The sequence below is a fragment of the Typopeltis vanoorti genome, chromosome 20, assembly GCF_054136105.1.
Source record: "Typopeltis vanoorti isolate ZY-2024b chromosome 20, IOZ_Tvanoo_1.0, whole genome shotgun sequence".
Lineage (NCBI taxonomy): Eukaryota > Metazoa > Arthropoda > Arachnida > Uropygi > Thelyphonidae > Typopeltis > Typopeltis vanoorti.
Genome location: NC_143568.1, coordinates 60,222,016 through 60,244,778, shown reverse-complemented (window position 1 = coordinate 60,244,778; position 22,763 = coordinate 60,222,016). Strand labels below are relative to the sequence as shown.

General features: G+C 33.6%; 1 protein-coding gene across 2 annotated transcripts in view; it reads left to right on the top strand.

The window, feature by feature from the left end:
- The window catches only part of LOC150095475 (pre-mRNA splicing factor cwf19l1), a 161,616-nt gene that overhangs the window by 86,414 nt on the left and 52,439 nt on the right, over positions 1 to 22,763 (top strand). For both annotated transcript variants that reach the window (XM_090409920.1, XM_090409921.1), the window contains exons 8-9: positions 4,020 to 4,145; positions 22,481 to 22,592. In XM_090409920.1, the coding sequence (XP_090266046.1) occupies positions 4,020 to 4,145; positions 22,481 to 22,592 (238 nt within the window). The remainder of the gene's footprint in view (positions 1 to 4,019; positions 4,146 to 22,480; positions 22,593 to 22,763) is intronic.

The window sequence follows — 22,763 nt, the reverse complement described above, 5'->3', positions numbered from 1 at the left end:
TGGAGTAGTAGGCTTGCCATCAAGCCTACTATGGACAGACAGGAAGAAATGTGGACATCCGCCTCAGTGAACACAAAAAATATATCCGACACTTTCGCTGTGGTAAGTCGGGTCTGGCAGACCATGCTTTGGATACCCCAGCACACAGGATCAATTGGAAAGAAACAAAAGTAATGCACAGAAGCTTCTACAAGTCAGAGAGGTTGTTCCTGGAATCAGCAGAAGCCTTAAAACATACTCCAAACCTTAACAAGTATGGCTGTATAAATCTACCAAAGATTTGGGAGACAGTCATCCTAAGACCAGATTAATATTTTTTAATTTATATTTTTTCAATTTGAATTTTTTTTTTTTTTTTTTTTTTTTTTTTTTTACCTAGATGGTGCCATTAGGACTTTAGTCTTGTGTTGCATGCTGCAATCACTTATACTGTCCCCCACTGTTACACCGGATTGTGGTTGTCTTACATTTGTAACAAACTTTGTGTTGTGTGCTCTGAAGACGCTGGATATAATACCAGCGAAATATTAGCTTTAAGTTAATAAATAGTTATTTTCTTAATCATCTGTGTTCTTATTATACCGTGAAACCTATTACAACATGTCTGATGAACACATAAGCCTATCCACGCGTATAAATGTTCTCCAAAGAAAAATGGTTAGAAGAAAAAGCTAAGAAATGCCAAGAAGTATACCAACAAACAACCTAAAAGTCTTCCATGACACTATAAGAGAAATTACAAAGGAATTTTCAGCAAAAGCAGGTAACAATGATGAACAACAAGATGACTGAAACCAGGAATATTGAAGATGTAAGAAAAATCTGGTCACCATTTTAAGACCATCTTTCACCAAGGAAACAAAACTACAATGCCAACAATAGAAGAAAATAATGACCACTCAAAAATTTTACAAGAAGAAGTTAGATATGCAATAAAACAGATGAAAAACAATAAAGCACCAGGCATTGATACTATCCCTACTGAACTGCGGTCATATGGAGGCAGCACATCAATAGAATATTTAACAACCCTATTCAATAAAATATTACAAACAGGAGAGATCCCAGATGACTGGAGAACTGGAAAGATCATCCCAATATACAAGAAAGGAAACAAAAGAGACTGCAGAAATCACAGACCAATCAATTTACTCTCCCACACCTATAAAATATTCATAAGAATTATACAAAATAGATTAAAAAACACCTATAAAGAACTGATAGGCATAGAACAAGCTGGTTTCCAAGGAAACTGTTCAACAATAGACCAGATGTTCACATTGCACCAACTAGCAGAGCTCAGCTGGGAAGACTATAAAGAACTATATTGTTGTTTTGTGGACTTTAACCACCCAACCGGCCAAGACTGTGTGTGTGTGTGTGTGTGTGTGTGTGTGTGTGTGTGTGTGTGTGTGTGTGTGTGTGTGTGTGTGTGTGTGTGTGTGTCCAGGTTACCATGGATGCGAAGTGCATATTAAAATTGTAATACCAATGATATTACATTGAAATATATGATGGATACGAAGTGTAGAGGAGTGGTGTATTTTATCCATATTGACAGCGACGTGGTTAAACAAGCTTTTGATAGCATCAGCAGAGAAATCCTTCTTAAAGTTCTACTAGAAAAAACAATAGACAAATATATAATACAGTTTCTGATAAAATATTACTCTAAGACAAATGCAATAATTAAAAAGGACACACTCACAACAGAACCCATAGAGATCCAAAAAGGAGTAATGCAAGGATGCCCATTATCCCCATACCTATTCAACATATATCTAGACGAAGTTGTAAAGAAGGCAATAGACAATGAGCCTGGAATCAATGTCAATGGTTTAAACATAAATAATATCAAATATGCAGATGATGTCGTCCTTATTGCAAGAACCCCCAAATGAACTACAAAGGTTGATAAACAAGCTAAACGAAACCTGTAAAACATATGACATGACAATAAATATACAAAAGACAAAAGTTATGAAAATAGAGAGGAACAGAACTACCATCTCAGCCCTAAATGGAGAACAAATAGAACAAGAGACAACTTCATATATCTTGGATCAAAACTAACAGAAACAATAGATGAACTCAAAACAATCAAACACAGAATAGCGATAGAATGGACCACCATGGGAAAATTACAGAAAATCTGGAAAACAAACAAGATATCTAAGCAAGCCAAAATCAAATTATACGAATCAATAATTATACCAACAGTCATCTATGGAGCAGAAGCGTGGACAGTAAAGAAAAGAGCGGAGAAAACACTGCTGACATTTGAAATGAAATGCTTAAGAAAAATAAATAGAACAAGTTGGATAGAAAAGAAAACAATCAGCACAGTCAGACAAGAATTATTGTATAAAATGACAATAATAGAAAAAATTTATGAAATGATGAATAACAATGAAGATAATGTGCACCCTTGTATCCCACCTAACCTAACATCAGACCTTCCTGTACTTCAGTTCTAACTGCTGACTTACATTTCAGACATAGACTATGTATTGTTCAATATAATGTTCCACTTATGTCATGTATTTGCAGTTTTCTTGAACATCTTTTCTCTTGGCACCTTGTCATTTGCCTTTTACAAATCTAGAGATACATATCCATCTTATAATTAGAAGAAACACACATATAAACCACAGTGAAAATTATTTAATTGTAAATATTTCATCCTAAGTATCTTAGTACGTCATCAGTACAGTATTTAAACAAAATTAGGAATAACATACAGTTAGGGTGCATGATTACAATAGAATCTCATGAAAACATGCATAACGTTTTTTTTTTTTTTTTTTTTTTTTTTTTTTTTTTAACAATTTAGCACATTTTCATGAGATTCTATTGTAATCATGCGCCCTAACTGTATGTTATTCCTAATTTTGTTTAAATACTGTACTGATGACGTACTAAGATACTTAGGATGAAATATTTACAATTAAATAATTTTCACTGTGGTTTATACGTGTGTTTCTTCTAATTATGAACACACCGCAGGTTTCGTTATTTAAAAAAAAAAAAAAAAATATCCATCTTATAATCCGAAGATTTGTCAGCTGTCTTTCTTAAAGTGAAAATTTGATTCCAACAACCTCTATTCGGCCTTATGTGTTCAAGGTAAGATTTATGGTTGCATAAATTTTACCTGGAATACTCAGTAGAAAAATTCTGCTGAATTTTTCTACTGATGGGGTACTATGTGCTCTACTCCAGTCATCTGGAATTTGACTCTCTGTCAAGACCTTCTGAATTATGCAGTGCAGCCACTGTAAAATTATATCTCCATATTGGAGCATTCACTGTAAAACCTTTATATCTCCATATTTGAGGATTTCTGATTGAATATAATCTACTCCAGCTGTGTTCCCACATCAGGTTTTTGGTAGCTTTTTCTACCTAAGTATTGATAATCAATATATACTCCTGATTGCATACCTCTTTACTTATACTGTCACTTCTTGTTTCATTCAGTATTCTTTTAAAGTAATTATTCCAATCAAGAATATCTTTATCATTAGTTTTTGTGTCACTTATACCATCTCTGATTCCTTTTACAGTACTTGTTCCTATATTTCTAAGATTTTCTTCGGTCTCCAGAACGTTTTGCCACCTTGCCGATATTTGTCTTCTATGTTTTTACCAAAATCTTCCCATGACTTTTATTTAGCTACCCCTTTATATCGCTTCATTTTCTTACATTTTTCTCTGTATTTTCTCAGCGCACATGCTGACTTACTTGCAAGAAATTTTCAGTATGCTTTTTTCTTTTTCTTAACTGCCTCCTTAGCTTCCTGAATCCACCATAGGGGGATTTAGATTTTTCTGTCCCTACAGACAACCTCGTGCCTCTTGCTGAATTAGTATTTTCTGAAGGTTTTGTCACTGAATATCTAAAGTTTGGTTTATATATATATATATATATATATATATATATATTATCTTATTATTATATATTGTTTATTGTTATATTATATATATTATTATGTGTTTTTTTTATTATTTTAAATCAGTGGTTGTATGCATTTTCTGTTTCTCCAATGATTTCCATGCGACACTCAGAATTGGTGAAGCAACCCTTGGACGTTACTGAGTGTCCATACAAATTCAGTGACATGGAACTTAAAGTTACTTTTCAGGTAATTTACTATTATTATTATCTTGATGTGATTGGTATTGTGTGAGTGCATAAAATGACATTTATTTATCTTTTTGTCTTAAAAAAAATAACATTATTTTCAAAAACTGCCATGTATTAATAGCACAAACTTGAATCTTAGTTTATCTTCCACTGTAGTATATTACTACTTGATTTCTCAAGGTAATATACTATTGCTACTTGAGAAACATTGCATGAGACTAATTTATAGTCTCATGCAATGTTTCAAGTTGAAGAGGTCAAATAGCTTGTTTTCTTACTTTCACCACCACGAACCATGGGCTCACTGCTCGTTGGTGTCTGATGCCTCCTTCACTATCTTCTTCCATCTTTCTTTGTCCAGTGCACATTGTCGCAGTGTCTGTACACCCATTCCACACCAGTCCTTTACATTGTCTATTCATTCTCTGTATGTTCTACCTCTCTGTTTACACCATCCATAATACCAAACATGAATGTCTTTATCTTCCGATCCTCACTCATTCTGTTCATGTGTCCAAATAATTGCATCTTCTGTTAGATTTTTCTTTGGTTATACTTCCGATTGAGCTCTTTGTTTGTAATTTTCTGTACCCATCCTATTCTTAGAATCTTCCTGTGACAAGTTCTTTCAAATGCTAAAATTATTTTTCTTGACTCCTTATTTATCACTCACGTTTCAGATCCATACAGTACACCGCTAAAGATGCATGTTTCCAGCACTCTTAGTTTTGTTTGAAGGCTGATCACTTTACTTTTCCAGATGTTATCCATGGTCTTCAGGTTTGTTCTTCCCTTTGCAATCCTGATCTTTATTTCTTTTTTACAGTCCAAATCATATGTCATTTTACTTATGTGAATCGGTCTGCATTTTCTATATCAATTCCATTTACTTGTATTTTTTGTTCATGTTCTTCTCACCAAATATCATTGTCTTTGTTTTTTGTAGTTCTCTTTCATCTTCTTCAGTAATAACAGTGTCATCTGCAAATCTCAGATTGTTAATTCTCATCCCATGTACTGATTTTCCTTTTGCATCTTCCTTCATTTTATCCATTGCTCTTTCTAAATGTGTGATGAAAATGCTTGGTGATATTGGGTCTCCCTGTCTAATACCTATGCTTGTTGTAAACCATTTCCCCAAATCATCACCTATTCTAAGCTGCTGCAACTGCATTCTTATACACTTCCATTAGTTTTCTATCAATTCCATAGGATTCTATCACTGCTAATGTCACTTTCTGGTCGATAATGTCAAATGCCTTCTGAAAATCAAAACAAGTATATTATATATGTTTTTGTTTTTTCTCTTATCTTTCTCTGCCATTAACTGCATTGTCAAAATCTGTTGAAGTGTACTTCTGTCTTTCCTAAATCCTGCTTGCTCATCTGCAAGATATGCTTCCAATTGTGTTCTCAATCTTTCTGTCGGTATCATCATCATCACATTATCAAGGTGACTTGTCAAAGCAATTGTTCTATAATTTTTACATTCTAGCTTATTTCCTTTCTTGTATAATGTCAGTGATATTGATTTCAGCCACTCCTCTGGCATTTTCCTTTATTTCCATACCATATTACATAGCTCTTTCTGTAATCATACTTTTGTCACCATATTTAATCATTTCTCCAGTGATGTTATCATTACCAGGACTCTTATTGAGTTTTAGCTGTCCTATTGCTTTTTCAAACTCTCCTCTTAAAATGTCGATATTATACTCATTACCTGGTGGTGATATCTGTTTCAATTCTTCATTCAGTTTCCCAACGCTATCTAAATCTAGTTTTTCTTCACATAACTCACTACAGTGTCTTGTCCACCGCTGTACAATTTTATCTTTATTCATCAATACGTTGCCTTTTTCATCATTAATTGTGGTCTGTTTTGGTTGCCACCTTCTATTAATAGTTCTAATCATTTTGTACATCTCCCTAGTTTTATGCTCTCCATAGTGCTGTTCTATATCATTGTAATGGGCTTCTAACCATTTCATCATATCCATTCTGGCTGCTTTCTTCACCTCATTACACTTTCTTCTATTTGTTCTGATGTATCCCTTCTTATCTTCAATATTCTCTTCTCCTGTACTAACTTCGGTGTTTCTTGTCTAATCCACTTCTTCTTGATCTTCTCTTCTGGTACTGTTTCTTCAACTGCATATTCTATTGCCTTCATTACTTCTTTCACTTTTAGATTCAAATTTTTTTTCTCTGTCCACACTTTTAAGTTTTTCTTCTATACCTTCTTCCTATTTCTGCTTCACTTATTCTTGCTGTGTCTCTTCGTTTCTAATTGTGGGGTTTATATTTACTTTTTAGTTTCAACTTGATGTTTGCAATCACTAAACTATGATCCAAGTCTATATCTGCTCCTTGAAAAGTTTGACACTGCTATACTGATGTTATCCATCTTCTTTTAATCCTAATCATATCAATCATGTTCTTGTTTTTCCCATCATTTGACCTCCACATCCATTTTCTGCACTCCTTTTGCTGGAATCTTGTGCTACAGATCATCTTGCTTTGGTATTATTTCTATTGTCTCTGTCATATCTTTGTAAAATAAGTCAGTATCTTCATCAGTGCTGTCAGATGTGAGTGCATATATCTGGACTATTGATATATTAAATGGTTTTGCTTGAAATCTTGCTACTATGATTCATTCATTGACTAGTTTGTAATAACCTAACAGTGTTTCCTTTCTTCCTTTACATGATTTAAATTACTTGTCAAGTTATTAGTAGTATTCTCCTGCACTGTGCTCTTAAGTTCCTTGTTCTGTTTTTTTTTTTTTTTTTTTCCCTTAGAAGTGTTAGAAAAAAAAAAGAAACATTCCTGATGCTGCATCATTGCACTTTACCTCCATTGATATTGATCATTTGCACACCATGCACCATGTCAGTTGCTATCAAAATTTTACACAGACTCAAATGCATACTTTTCAACTTTTTCTTACAAATTTTACAGAAAATTACCTTCTTTTTTTTTAAATAATTATCATCTTTTCATGATTTTTAAAATTCTGAAATGTTAGCTAATAAGAATTTTATTAAACTTTCATATTTGGAATACTTAAAAATTTTATTAAACTACACCAATTGTTGTCAGACCATTAGCATGGGCTGAAAGAGATAAAATATAGTGAAATTCTATATTGCAAAAGCTCTGCTCTGGTTGTATGGAATTCTTTCCATATCAGTCTTACAAATGAAAAGTTGCAAAACTTAAAAGCATATTAGCATATCCTTTTGTTCTGATGTGTGTTTGATGAGGGGATAATAGAGTTAATTTATTGTTTTGACTGATTTCTCTTATTTCATATAAATCTGCTCAGTTGATTCCCTACCATATCAGCTTTGTTAATTTTGTTGTCTATTTCCATAGTTAAGTTGCTATCTTCACTAAAAATTGTCTAAATAGCTGAAATGTGTTACTTGTTCTAGAGGTTCCCCATTCAGGATGCAGTTGATATTTTCAGCGTTTCCTGCATATTTTCATAGTATTTGTCTTTTTATTGCTGATTTTCATACCAAATTTATTATGGCAGTTACTCAGTTTGGTTAGGGAATACTGTAAACTTATACTGGATTCATTTAAAAGTATAACTGCATAAAGCAAAGAGCTGATATGAATATGTCCAATTTTGATATTAGGCCTAATTCCACTTTCTTTTATAATATGATCTATATAGATGATGAATAACAGTGAATATAAGTATGCATCCTTCCATGTGATTTTACATTAAACCATCTTCCTGTACATTTGCCACCTTCATGGTATTTATTGTGTATATTCCTAGGAAAGTTGTCCCACGACTTTTGTTTAGCTACTTTTATGCATTGCTTTTTTTTTTACATTTTTTTTTTTTTTTGTATTATCTTTGAGCACATGCTGGCTGACTTGTTAGGGACTTTCAGTAGGCTTTTTTCTTTTCCATGACTGCCTCTTTAACGTCCTGAGTCCAAAAAAATAGAATTATTTTTCCATGGGAATTTTCCCAGAAATAATACCTAATAATAATTACTTTTCCAACCATGCAGAAAACTTTACCACATACCTCTCTGCCAGAATTAGTCAGTGTTTCTTCAGTCTTCCACTGGATCTCCAGTCTTTTCTTCTTGAATAACATTTGTATATTTGCATCTATAGTTCACCTCTGAAAGCTACTTGAATTTGATTTGTTTTAAAACATTCTTACACAGTTTTGTTTTCATGGTATTCATTTTTATCATCAAAACTAAATGATCACTTCCTATATTAGCCTTTCTCTGTACTCTTGAACTAGCATAAAGATGACAAGAAACTATATGCTTGGTTTAATAAACCAAGATTATAATTTCCTGGCATCTTTAATTTGCAGTATAACCAAATGAAAAAAATGTTCAACATCTATCTGTTGTTGATGAGTGATGAGTTTAGAAGTGATCCTTTAGGGTCACTCAGTAAGATTTAGAGTGAACTTGCAGATCACTCAGCATTTTTAGAGAGATATCCCCACACTTTAACATACTTAATGAAGGTTGAAATTGGTCTGGGTAGTGGTCCTTCCCATAATGCATAGCATTATATATTGCACACCTGAAAGGATGTGTGCTTTGCATTATAGGATACAAAGGCAATTGATGTGAAGTAATTAGCCTCTATATTCAAGCTCAGTTATGAAGATACTTCACAATCAAACTTGTTTTGCTTACACTTGAGTAAAGGATTAAACAAAGAATATAATTTCTTGGCATCTTTAAGTTATAGTATAACCAAGTGGGAAAAAACTTTCAACATCTGTTTCAATATCAGCAATAATATAGTCAATGAGGCTTTTCTTATTTCTTGCATCTTCCTGCCATGTGAATTGGTGCCCATCTTATTAGTAATGAGCAAGGCTTGACAGATTTGCTCACTCACTTGTCTGTGGCATGTAGATTTTGCCAGCTGGCTAGTATCTGCTTTTATTTAATAAAAAATAAACTTTCAAAACAATTTTTTTAACTTTAAGAAAATACAGAAGCCTATGCATAATATAAAAAACCTTCTAATAACAAAACTTAAACAAATCGCTTTTCCAAAAAATTAATGCTGTTTTTATTCTTCTTCCTATTCTTTATTTATTGATTTTTCCTTCTTGGAATTGTTCTCACTCAGTGAAAATGTTCTCCAAACAATGATACAGCACTATTAATTACTTTATGTAACTCCTCTTGATTTATTGGGATTATCCATTGAAAAATGGGGAGGATGGTAGATTTTTTTTTCTTGACAAATATGATTTTGCATAATTTGTCAAGCCTGGTCCATGGTGCATAGTCCATGTCCTGAACGTCAATACAGGAGTTATTTATCATTATTATTAGCTTTGCTCTTTTATTTCAAATTTTCTCAGAACATTTCTGTATGTTTAATATTCATTTCCTACTTTGCTGTTGAAATCTTCAAGAAGGACCAACTTTTTGTGTCAGCTGCCTTCTCTAATGACTTGAAAAATTCCTCTAATTTTTCCTTACCTTGCCATTCAAAAAGCTTATCCTCATGTTTTGTATTGAATACTATAGTGACTCATTCCTTTCCCTGATCATTCTTGCCTAAATATAGCATCATGTAATTGTTATGTAGAAGAATCTCGCTTATCTTCTTTGTTTCAGTACTACCAAATTATGTAAACGTGGTTTCTGATTCTGCCAGTTCAATTATTTTTTATTTTTATTTTTTTCATTTATATTTCTTACGTTTTGATGATGCCAATCTTTAATTCTTCTGAATGGAGTTCGATTTGGAACCTCCATCTATAGAATTCTATTGATTCGGAGTTCATTCCAATAATTTACTTTTCACTGTTTGTCTTTATACCCTAACAAAAATAGTGAGGGAGTGGTCCTTTGTTTAACCAGGTGATGCCCCAGTTGGTGTGATATGTCATTATCTTATACCATCATGTTTATTTCTGGTTCTGTTCTTCTTCTTCTTCCTTTTACATATTAGGCCTAGTGGCCTGTTATGGAGCTGTCCTTAGCTCCATAACAAAAGGTACATTTTGGAAGGGATGTACCTTTCCCGAGGATAAGGTGGTTAGCTCTATGCCTCCCAGTGTGTCCTATATCTGTAGTTTGTGTTCACAGGGCTGGTTTGTCTGTTCTGGGGAATGAAAAACCTGAGTTTCCAGGTGATAATAACTCTTACCTTCATATGAGACCGGCTAACTCACCTTTCATCAAAAGAGACCAGATATAGGTCACGTCACTGACAGGAATTGAACCCAGGTCTTTCCGACCAAAGGGCTTCTTCTATACTGACTGAGCTATGGAGACTCTATTTATTTCTGGTTAAAGCCATTAAAGAATACATATAGGTTCAGCAAAATTACAAATTTCCAGCTCATCCTTGTTTTGTTATTATATTCATGTAACAGTAGATACTTACTAATGAGTTGCATCACATCAAAAGCCTTGATCATTTCTCCAGTTTTAAAAAGGCTGCATGGAGATTTCCTTTGATTTTTTTAGCTTTGAGTCTTAAATAACCCAGCAAGTTTAGTTCCTGTGAATTAAACTCTCTGGGTTACATGATTGCTATTGTCAAATGCATCCCCCCCCACTGAATGTCCTTCACCCAGCCACTCTAAATCTTGTATCCATTAGCATTACACTTATGCCAAATAGATTACATCTGATTTTCTACTCTTTTTTTTTTTTTGGCTTCCTCTTTATTATTTTTGTTCTATTTATCCAAATATATGCTCTGTTTGTACAACTAAAATAAAGGCCTTTATCCCTCCCCATTCCACTCAAAAAATTGTCTAAATTGTCACTTATTGAAAAACATTTGGTTTTTCAATAAGTGACTCCAGATCAAAGTCTGACTCATCATCAAGAAGATTAATAAACCCAGTCTCAGAAGAACTGAAGATAGGAACCATCAGTATAAGGAGTATCAATGAAAAGAAATCGAACTTAGAGAACTGGAAAAATACCACATGGACATAAAATTGTTGTCCTTCAAGATTTCCTGAAATAGATACAATTCCAACTACCAATGATAGTTCTACAATCATGAAAAATTCAGAAAATGATTGCTAATCTTTCAATAATTTACGTTACAGTCATGCACTTCATCTTGCTGTGATAAAAGTGTTTTATGTAAAAAAAATGAAAGATTGCAATGATAGTAGAGAAAGTTATAATTACTGAGATGATGTAAATAGTGTTGAAGAAGCACAATGAATTAAGATTCTGATAATTAAATCTTAATTATCAGAATCTTAATTAAATTTTAAGCTTCTTAAAAACAGAATTTTGTAAAACAAAATTCTGTTTTTAAGAAGCTTTTGAAAAAAACTAAACAGCAACTTTTCAAATATAGAGATAAAATCTTAGTATCACTTATTGTTTAAATGAGGTATGTGATGATTTTTGTGTTAAGACAAATGAAACTGAAATTATGCAATTGCAAAATTGTGTAACTCATAGCCTGTAATGTTTGTGCATTGCTATTTTACTAAATTAACAGTAATTTTACAAAAAAATAATAATGTGAACAAAGAAATTTTGAAATATTATGATCTTGGTGAACTAGAAAGAGATTCAAAAATGGAGATAAAGAGATGTATTCGTTTTGATGGAAAAAATCAATCCCAGTTCAATCAAAGTATTTTCATTGTTAAAATGTGAAATTAATTTATATTGAATGACATGTATATTGGCACCAAATCGAAAAATTCTATTATTTCTTTCAAGGTTACACACATGTTAGAGCAATTACTTTACTTATAATTGAGAAAATGAGACAATGTTTCGGCCTATTTTCGAGGTCATCATCAGGAAAACATACATTGAACTACACGTCTTGTAAGCTACATGACACTATACCAAAATAAGTGAAATCTAACTACTTATTAATCGTTTATGGGTTGCAGATGAATCTTCCATATTCTTGCAATTACTTGGAATTATTCACAAATCAGCATCACAAAAATTCTATTAGATGCACTACTAACAATTAGACCTACACCAACCTAAAAATGAAAGAAATTTTTCTACTTTAGATTTATTGGTAACTAAATAAAAATTCTGACTTTCCAACCAAGCAGTTAAGGCTTTGGATTTTTTAAATTCTATTTTAACAAATGTAAATATTGGTATTAATTTTTTCCCTAGCATTAGTGCATACTTAGAATTTCTTTTATTTTAAACTCAAATTCATTGTTTTTCAACAGATATATATAATGTTACCTATCTGTATGTTGTTCCAATATAATATGTTTTGTTTCCAGTTGTCAAACTTTGAGACATATGTTTGAATATCTAATACTAAATAAATTTTACTTTTTACCTATATACTAAAATGTATATGGTTCATTGTTATTGTATTTTATTACTATAATAAACACAAAAATTCTTATTTAAGAAAAAATGGCAATATTAAATCAGTGAAATATGGACTATTATGATGATGTTTTGTTTACAGTGATGAAGAAACATAATGAATTAAGATTCTGATAACGAAGAATATGCTTTACAGTATGCTGGCCTTGTTGGTCAAGTGGATAGTATACCCACTGTCTGACCAACAGGTTGTGGGTCCCACCACAGGCATCAGAGTTTGTAAAAGCCTGCTCTGGATGAGCTAGCTAAGCTCTTGAGTTTGTAAGGCTTGTCTTTTTTTTTTTTTTTTTAATAATAATAATAAAATAAATTAGGTATAGTTTCTGAAAAAATTCCCATGCTACTCCTCTTAAACACTATTATTATAATTACGGCTATTATAGCCTGTTTTTGTTTAGGAGTGTCTCTTATTTTAAAAACATTGGCTATTATTACTCAAAAAAGGGTATATATATTTTAGGGCATTATGGGTGAGTATAGAAGGCAATTATAGCAGAATAAAAGAGGTGGAAAAATTTTTTACATACATTGTTTCGATACTAGGATGTCTTCCAATTTCATGATCCTGCTGAAGGTTGTTTATAACGAGGGGGAAAGGGAGCGTGGGGGGTTGACGTGGGAAAAATAAATTTGGAAACCTGGGTTTTGAATTAATAATATATATAGAAATATATATATATTATTGAGTTTAAGGGCACTTTTTTTTGGGGGGGGGAGAAGGGGAAGGGTTTACTTATGGGGAAACTGGGGCAGGTGAGAGTGTTAACGAGGTGTGGACTGTTTCGGTCGACTGACCATCATCGGAACATTTTCAGAATGAGTGTAAGACTATGTCAAAACTGCAAGTTGAATTTGCCAAATAAGGGCATTTGTTGTCGCTAAATGGCTGGAGGCATGGCTTAATTGGTAAGTTCTGGATTGTCCAACATTTGGATATTAGGTAGGGGCGGTGGACGTTGATTGAATTTTCATCGCATTTTATGGCAATAGTTTCGGATATTCTAAGCATTGTTTCGTTGTCTTGTTTGTCTATGAGTACAAGGCCATAATCATAGACAAACAAGACAACGAAACAATGCTTAGAATATCCGAAACTATTGCCATAAAATGCGATGAAAATTCAATCAACATCCACTGCCCCTACTTAATTTCCGAATGTTGGACAATCTAGAACTTACAAATTAAGCCATGCCTCTGGCCATTTAGCGACAACAAATGCTCGTATTTGGCAGATTCAACTTGCAGTCTTGACATAGCCCTACACTCATCCCGAAAATGTTCCGATGATGGTCAGTCGACCAAAACGGTCTGCACCTCGTTAACGCTCTCCCCTGACCCAGTTTCCCCATAAGTAAACCCTTCCCCTTCTCTCTCCCTCCCCCCACCACCAAAAAAAAAGCACCCTTAAACACAATAATATATATATATATATATCATCATCATCATCATCAAATTCCTGCCATGTACCCTCAAGGGGTGTACAGGATATGACAGTACTACATGAAAAAATTACATCATTACTAACTTCCTATCTACAATTTTCCTCCAAATCAGTCTGTTACTTGTCAAGACTCCAACATTATCAGATCTTATATTTCTATCATCTAAGGCACTTTGTACCGTATCAATCCAACTATATCTTGGTCTTCCTCTGGGTCGTTTTCCTGCCAACCTGGCAGAGAACACTTGTTTTGCTAATCTTTCCTCTCCCATTCTATTTAAGTGACCATACCATCTGAGATTAGCTCTGCTAACGCATTCCTGGATGCTGACAATGTCAAGTTCTTTCCTAATATCCTCATTTTTAATATGATATTGCCATTGATGCCATCTGTTCACGCCTCTAATCTTTCTCAGGACTCTCATATCTGCAGTCTCTAGTCTTTGGTCAAGTGTTTTACTTCTGACCCAGCTCTCAGATCCATAAGTTAAAATTGGTTTGAACACAGTCTTGTATACAGCTAATTTAGTGTTCCGACTAATTTCTTTCTTATTCCATATGAATTTATTCAATTGACTTCCCACGATACCAGCTTTGCTGATTCTGTTGTCTATTTCTATATTTAGTTTACCATCTTCAGTAAAAATTGTGCCTAAGTAGCTGAAATGTTTTACTTGTTCCACAGGTTCTCCATTCACAACACAGTTGACATTTTCAATGATTCTGCCTATTTTCATTGTCTTTGTCTTTTTATTGCTGACCTTCATACCATATCTATTACAACAGCTATTCAATTTAGTCAGAGAATCTTGCAGACTTGTAGCGGATTTATTTAGAAGTATAACATCATCCGCATAAAGCAAAGAGCTGACATTAACATCTCCAATTTTGATATCAGGTTTAATACCACATTCCTTCATAATGTGATCCATATAGATAATGAATAACAGAGGGGATAATGTACATCCTTGTCTCACACCAGATTTAACATTAAACCATCTTCCTGTACTTCCTTCAATTCTAACTGCTGACTCACAACTCAAATAAAGACTAAGTATTGCTTGATATAATGCCCCATTGACACCATATAACTGCAGCGTATTGAATAGCTTCTCTCTTGGCACCTTGTCATATGCCTTTTCCAAATCGACAAAACTTAAATACAGATCTTTGTTATATTCCCATGCTTTCTCGACTATTTGTCGTAAAGTGAAGATCTGATCCTGGCAGCCTCTATTTGGCCTGAATCCAGCTTGTTCTTCACCAAGCTTTTCTTCCACAATTCTTCTCAACCGTTTCTCAAGTATACTTGCATAGATCTTGCCAGGAACACTCAGTAGGGAAATACCTCTGTAATTCTCACATTCAGTTTTATTTCCCTTTTTATATATGGGTATATATATATATATATATTATTAATACAAAACCTGGGTTTCCAAATTTATTTTTCCCACGTCAACCCCTCCCCCCACGCTCCCTTCCACCTCCCCTCTTGCTATAAACAACCTTCAGTAGGATCGTGAAATTGGAAGACATCCCAGTATCAAAACAAGGTATGTACAAAATTTTTTGACCTCTTTTATTCTGCTATAATTGCCTTCTATACTCACCCATAATGCCTTAAAATATATATACCCTTTTTTTGAATAATAATAGCCAATGTATTTAAATAAGGGACACTCCTAAAAAAAAAAAAATAAAAATAAAAAAAAAAAAAAAAACAGGCTATAATAGCCTTAATTATAATAATAAAATAAAATTTTCTTGAATTCTTGGGAACAGCCATTACTCTTTCCTGATTCCTGAAGATTAAAAAAATGTCGGGAATTTATACAGGAAACATATTCAGAATTTCCAAAAGTACAACTGGCAGCTACAGTATATTTTGAATGAGAGCTGGTGAATAAAAGGTTCAGAGTATTGAAAATATGGTGAAGATTATCCAAATTACTAGGTAGATCATAATAAGCTACAAATATTAAATATGATATATCACTATGATATTGAGTTGGTTGTTTTTGCTGTAAAAGAACATGGCATTATTTATATTGAAGAATGTGGTAAGTGGAGCTGATCTCAGATGGTACATATGATCATTTAAATTCAATGAAAAATGCAGATTAGAAAAATGGACAAAGAAATTTGCTCTAAAATGACAAGAAAAAGTGAAAGAGAAAACCAAGATGGATCATGAACTGTTACATTGGACTGCTTTGACATATGATTCAGGAAATGAAGGTAAATGATTGTTATGATCTGAGCAGTATAACTATTCCAAGTTTGGAGATAGTTTTAAACTTTAAGAAACTAATAAAATTATCATTATCATCCATTTCAATCATAACAGGTGATAGTTCGGTATTCACAACCTGTAATGTTTGTTGAATGCTTGTGTATTACTTTACGTACTTTACTTATCGTTGAGGGAGGAATAATCATAATTGACAAGAATCAAAAATCTCTGCCACCATCATTATGTAACTGCTTTCATGGAGTCAAGATTCATTGAGAGGAGGCCTCTTCCTGATCATGGTACCTGAATATCTTTCGTATCATTCTTTAAAAATATTCAGAGATATTCTCAGAACACCCAGTGATACTAGTAACCCATTCCACACATTCCATGCAAATTTAACTCTTCCATTGCCTCTATTCTAGTTAAATAATTATGTTTTAGAACAAGTCAGTTTATTTAGTTTAAAAAAAAAAAGCTTCAAATATAAAAATGAAGATTAAATAAACATAATATCTAAATGTATTATACAGCAACTACTTTATTATTTCACAGTTATAATAAAAGTCAAATGAGCATATAGTTCATATTCATATAGCATACATTAATGTTAATCCAAATATTGACCTTGTCCATTTTTCTGAAAAACACATAGGCAGGATAAAGTTCCACACACACCTTACAGCCTTATGCTATTACAGCCTTTCTGTATATGTCAGCATTGTTCATTGCTAAAGACTATCTCCTGTTTTGGCAGGTGAGTCTACTAAGATTTTTTTTTTCTTTATGCTAATACTGCTAACCACCTCAAATGCCAGAAAGAAAGAAAAATGTATCTACCAAAATAATATTGTCCAGTGCATTATTTGAAATCTTAATGTTACAGTATTAGAGTTGAAAATATCACCAGAATTATTTCTCTACTCTGATCTCTGTTATAAGTTGACAGACTATTCCTGTGCTGTCTTCATAGTAGAATATTAGTTAAAAAGGGTATGAGTGAAATAATATATTTTCAAGGGCTATTATAAAAGCAGATTACATAATTGGACCTGTTTATCTGTTCAGAAAAAAGTGAAATTTGTTTTGCATCATTTTCTTTTATGGTATATGCACTTAATTGCATTTAATTTTTTTTAAAAATTTTTTTAGTTATCATGTTTTTAGAAACAAAAATTTCTCATTGGAAACTGTTTTATATTGTATGTGAGATGCTATCCAAAAACACGTACTGTTGCTCATTTGATTTTTATGAATAACCATTAACGAATGGTTAAAATTATGTTCCCAAAGACTTTAAAGAAGTAATTCGTTGAATTTAGTTTCAAATTTGAACTTGATTCACTTTGTTTTTAAATCATCTAATTTTAACTGGTATTTATTTATATGTACTGTGTGTGTGTGTGTGTTCTGTGGTGATTTTGTTGATCTCCATATTTGATTTTCTAGAGCAAGGTTTCTGAAATATCTAATCCATCCATGGTGCCAGTGTAATATAGTTTATTCGCAACCTTTTATAGGTGGAATTCACTTGAAAACACCTACCTCTACTGAAGGTTTTAATTAGCTTGCCAAAATGCCTTAGTCTGTATCCATTGCACTTTTAGCATGATTAGTGCACCATAGTTCTAAACTGACAAGTTTTACACAGTGGTAAGATTGAATGTGAGTTTTTGATAGTTTGTTTGACAAGGATTTAACATCATCGTTATTATCACCCAGGCATCTTGGTCCAAAGGCTCATCGTGGGTGACCCACACTAACCACAGTGCCTATTATACCCCACCATAAAGTCATACCAGAGGTAGTTGTAACATTGTACAACCACCTTGGGTAGCATATTCCACTCATTCACTACTCTGTGCTCAAAAAATGAAGTCCTCACATCATTGCCTTAGAGGTGACCTTTTGTTTTCTTCCATCTAGTGATCTACTGAAAAGATTCTTTAGCATCTACCCTAAAGAACCCTTTTAGTAAATTATATTTCTTTAATATTCACTCTTTTCCACAGAAAAGAGGGGATATTAAAGAATGGATGCTTATTTAGGGGAGAAAAAAAAAATCATGCTGATAGTGTTGCCATCTATGGTCAAGGCTGAGAACTTTTCAGACCACCCTCGTACTAAACTAGCAGTATACAAGACAGTGTTCAAACCAGTTTTAAGTTATGGGTCTGATAGTTGGGTTAGAAATAAAACAGATGGTCAAAGATTAGAGACCACATATATCTGGTTTCTGAGAAAAATTAGAGGAGTGAATGAATGTCGTGAATGGCAGAAGATGTATCCAAAATAAGGGGACTGAAATTGTTCCATTGAACGAATTTATTAGTTAAAAAAATTCATCGGAATATGTGAGGTATGGTTGGATGTAGACAGCATCCTGACAGGATAGAGATTTATATAAAACAAATTACTTGATAGAATGACTTGCAGTTTCACATGGCTGCTTATGACAGATGTACCATTTAGGGGAAAAAAATCGTGCTGATAGTGTTGCCATCTATGGTCAAGGCTGAGAACTTTTCAGACCACCCTCATACTAAACAAGCAGTATACAAGACAGTGTTCAAACCAGTTTTAAGTTATGGGTCTGATAGTTGGGTTAGAAATAAAGCAGATGGTCAAAGATTAGAGACCATATATATCCGGTTTCTGAGAAAAATTAGGGAAGTGAACCAATGTTGTGAATGGCAGAATCATATTAAAAATGTGAAGACATTAGGAAGAAACTTTACATTGCTTGCATTCGAGAATGTGTGAGCAGGGCTAATTTATGGTGGTATGGTGACTTAAACAGAATAGTAGAGGAAAAGGTTAGCAAAACAGGTGTTTGATGCCAAGATGGCTGGGAAAAGACCAAGAGGAATACCAAAGTCAGAAGTGCCTTATAAGAATGAAATGTTGAAAGTTTATTTTTCACTTGGTTAGGCTATAATAAATTTAGTTTAATCCTTTATCTAAGTGTGAGTAAACAAAGTTTGCGCCTGAAAATATCTTCAGGACTCGGGTAAGGTAGTACAACACCAGGCAACTCGCAGCAAAGGTGGAGCAAGCTAACATCACTCCTATCTCAGTATCTCCCATAATGCAAAATACATCTCCTTGTGAATATGTATAATGTTATGCATTAGGGCAAGGGCCACTATCCAGACTAGTTTCGACCTTTATTGAGGTCTCTTCGGTGGGAGCCAGGCCCAGAAGTGGAGATACCAGGCAGAAGCAATGCCGAAGTCATCTTTACCTATAGGGTGTGACACTTTTTTATTAAATTACTCTGGATTTAGAGAAAGATGTTGAAAGTTTATTTTTTACTTGGTTGGACTATAATAAATTTAGTTTAATCCTTTATCCAAGTATGAGCAAACAAAGTTTGCGCCTGAAAATATCTTCAGGACTGGGGTAAGTTAGTAAAACACCGAGGCAACTAGTAGCAAAGGTGGGCCAAGCGAACATCACTCCTATATCAGTATCTCCCATAATGCCAAACACCTCCTTGAGGATATGTATAATGTTATTCATTAAGGGAAGGGCCACTACCAAAAAAAAAGTGGCACATCGTTTGGCAACTCCTTTAGGTAAAGATGACCTTGCCATTGCTTCTGCCTGGTATCTCCACTTCTGGGCCTGGCTCCCACTGAAGAGACCTCAATAAAGGTCGAAACTAGTCTGGATAGTGGCCGTCTCTTAATGCATAATATTATACATATCCGCAAGGAGATGTGTTTGGCATTATGCGAGTGGGAGCTATGCCCACAGGTGGAGATACCAGGCAGAAGCAAAATCCAGAGTAATTTAATAAAAAGGTGGCACACCATTTGGCAACTCCTATAGGTAAAGATGACCTGCCATTGCTTCTGCCTGTTATCTCCACCTCTGGGCCTGGCTCCTACTGAAGAGACTTCAATAAGGGTTGAAACTAGTCTGGGTAGTGGCCCTTACCCTAATGCATAACATTATACATATCCGCAAGGAGATGTGTTTGGCATTATGGGAGATACTGAGATAGGAGTGATGTTAGCTCGCTCCACCTTTGCTGCGAGTTGCCTGGTGTTGTACTACCTTACCCCAGTCCTGAAGATATTTTCAGGCTCAAACTTTGTTTGCTCACACTTGGATAATGGATTAAACCAAATTTATTATAGTCTAACCAAGCGAAAAATAAACTTTCAACATCTTTCTCTAAATCCAGAGTAATTTAATAAAAAGGTGGCACACTGTTTGGCAACTCCTATAGGTAAAGATGACCTGCCATTGTTTCTGCCTGGTATCTCCACCTCTGGGCCTGGCTCCCACCGAAGAGACCTCAATAAAGGTCGAAACTAGTCTGGGTAGTGGCCCTTGCCCTAATACATAACATTATACATATCTACAAGGAGATGTGTTTTGCATTATAGAAGATACTGAGATAGGAGTGATGTTAGCTTGCTCCACCTTTGCTGCGAGTTGCCTAGTGTTGTACTACCTTACCCCAGTCCTGAAGATATTTTCAGGCACAAACTTTGTTTTCTCACACTTGGATAAAGGTTTAAACTAAATTTATTATAATGAAATGTTAGGTATGAGACTATTGGAGTGGCGACAGGTGATAGACTTATTTGGAGGCAAATTGTTGATAGGAGATCAAAAATGTAAGCTTAATCATATAGCACTGTTATAGTAGTCTGAATCCCTTGAGGGTACACATCAGGAAATTGGTGATGATGACAAGCAGTATGCTTATTTGGAGCAAATAGTTGATAAGAGATCAAAAATATAAACCTCTGCCTATCTTTGTGCATTATTTAACACAGAAATAGACATAATTCTGACAGTGGAGTTGATTCCATGGTGATGGGAATATATGTTTAATAAACTGGCACTTGATGTTTGTGTGTCTATGCTCCAGCATGATGGAAGCACACAATGCACCTCAGTAATTGTTACTCTGCTAATGGATTGACCATGATCTAAAAAATTAGCCATTCAAGTTTCTGGACCTGAACCTTTTATATGTTGTGTATGGGATAGATAAAAGAGATAATATATCAGACAAAAGTGGCAATGTGACATACATTGCTGGGACACATTTTGGATGCTGCAGCCTATATGAAAGATAGTCCTAATGCAAATTTGCCATAGAAAGGCTGCATTATGTATTAATACTGAGATGTTTATTTTTGACAACCCTTTTTATGGTATATATCTATTATTATTTTTTTAACATCATTCCTATACGCATTAAGTAAAAAAACTATATTACATCAGTGCTGTGTGTGGGATGCAGGTGAGGATTGATGTTAAAAAAAAAAATTAATAATAAATATATGTAAAAGATGATCAAAACTGACACTTCAGTCTCATTACACAATGCTGCTTCTGTAACATTAGTTAGAAGAACCTATATCAATCAGTGTGCCATGTGAGAATTAGAAGAAATCTGTTGGCAATTTTCTTGAAGAATTGGAGGTTTTAGCTGTTGGGAAACATTTTAATGAGGAAGACTATTCAGAAGGACAGATAGATGAAATAAATGAGGAAGAGAAACAGGTTCAGTGTGTTTGCAGTTGGACAGAAAAGATATATTGACCAGCTGCTGTTCATGTTTTTAACAGACCTAACAGTAAACAGAGGAATGATGGTTACCAGTTTTCAGTGGAGTTTTGATCATGGAAATACCTGTGAGACAGGAATTAACCATCAGCCAAACTGTGCTCTCCTCCGGACAGTACCATCTGAAACATGTGAACAGTATTCACAGGCAGATAAGAATGGGTGGATTTTGGATTTGTACAGAGTTGATAACGGGATGTGAAAAGTAACATCTTGAGTGGAAAATTTTTTTAGAAGCTCAGGAAACTATTATTGTGGTGTATTTATGACAGGAGAGGCTGGAAGTAAATGTGTATACAAGGAGTGAGAGCCAATCTTCTTTGATGATTTGTGTATTACTGAGAGTAAGGATATGCAAGCTGAGATTCCTATTGCAAGAAAAAAAAGACAAGACTGTATTTTGATAGCATTGAAGGTGACCAGATTATCCTCATCATATTAAAGGATGAAGAACAGGCACTAGTTGCAAATGACCTTGAAGTTTGGGATGCTCGAGCTTCATAGCTTGTTGAATGAGCAGGAGGAATGAAGTGTATTATCATCATCAAAGGCCATTATCTGTTTGACAGTAGATTGAATTTTAGATTTGTGTGTGTGTTATATTTTATATATTTATATATATAGAAATATATATATATATTTTTTATATATATTTTATATTTTTATATTATATATATATATATTTTTTTTACACTTAGAATCAGGTATCTAACCAATATTTTTATGATATGAATCAACCGAGTAGCGAAATGCAAAAGAAAAGGTCACACCATGAAGAATTTAAGGTTACCAAACATCAGAAAACTGCTCGTAAGTTGTTTCATTTATGAATAGATAATTTACTCCTTGTTTATTGTAACAGTAAATGCTGTGATTTTTTTTTATTAATAAATTACTGTGTTTTATTGAGCTTTATCATTTTATTATTAATAAATTACTGTGTTTTATTGAGCTTTATCATTTTATACTTATTTCATAAGT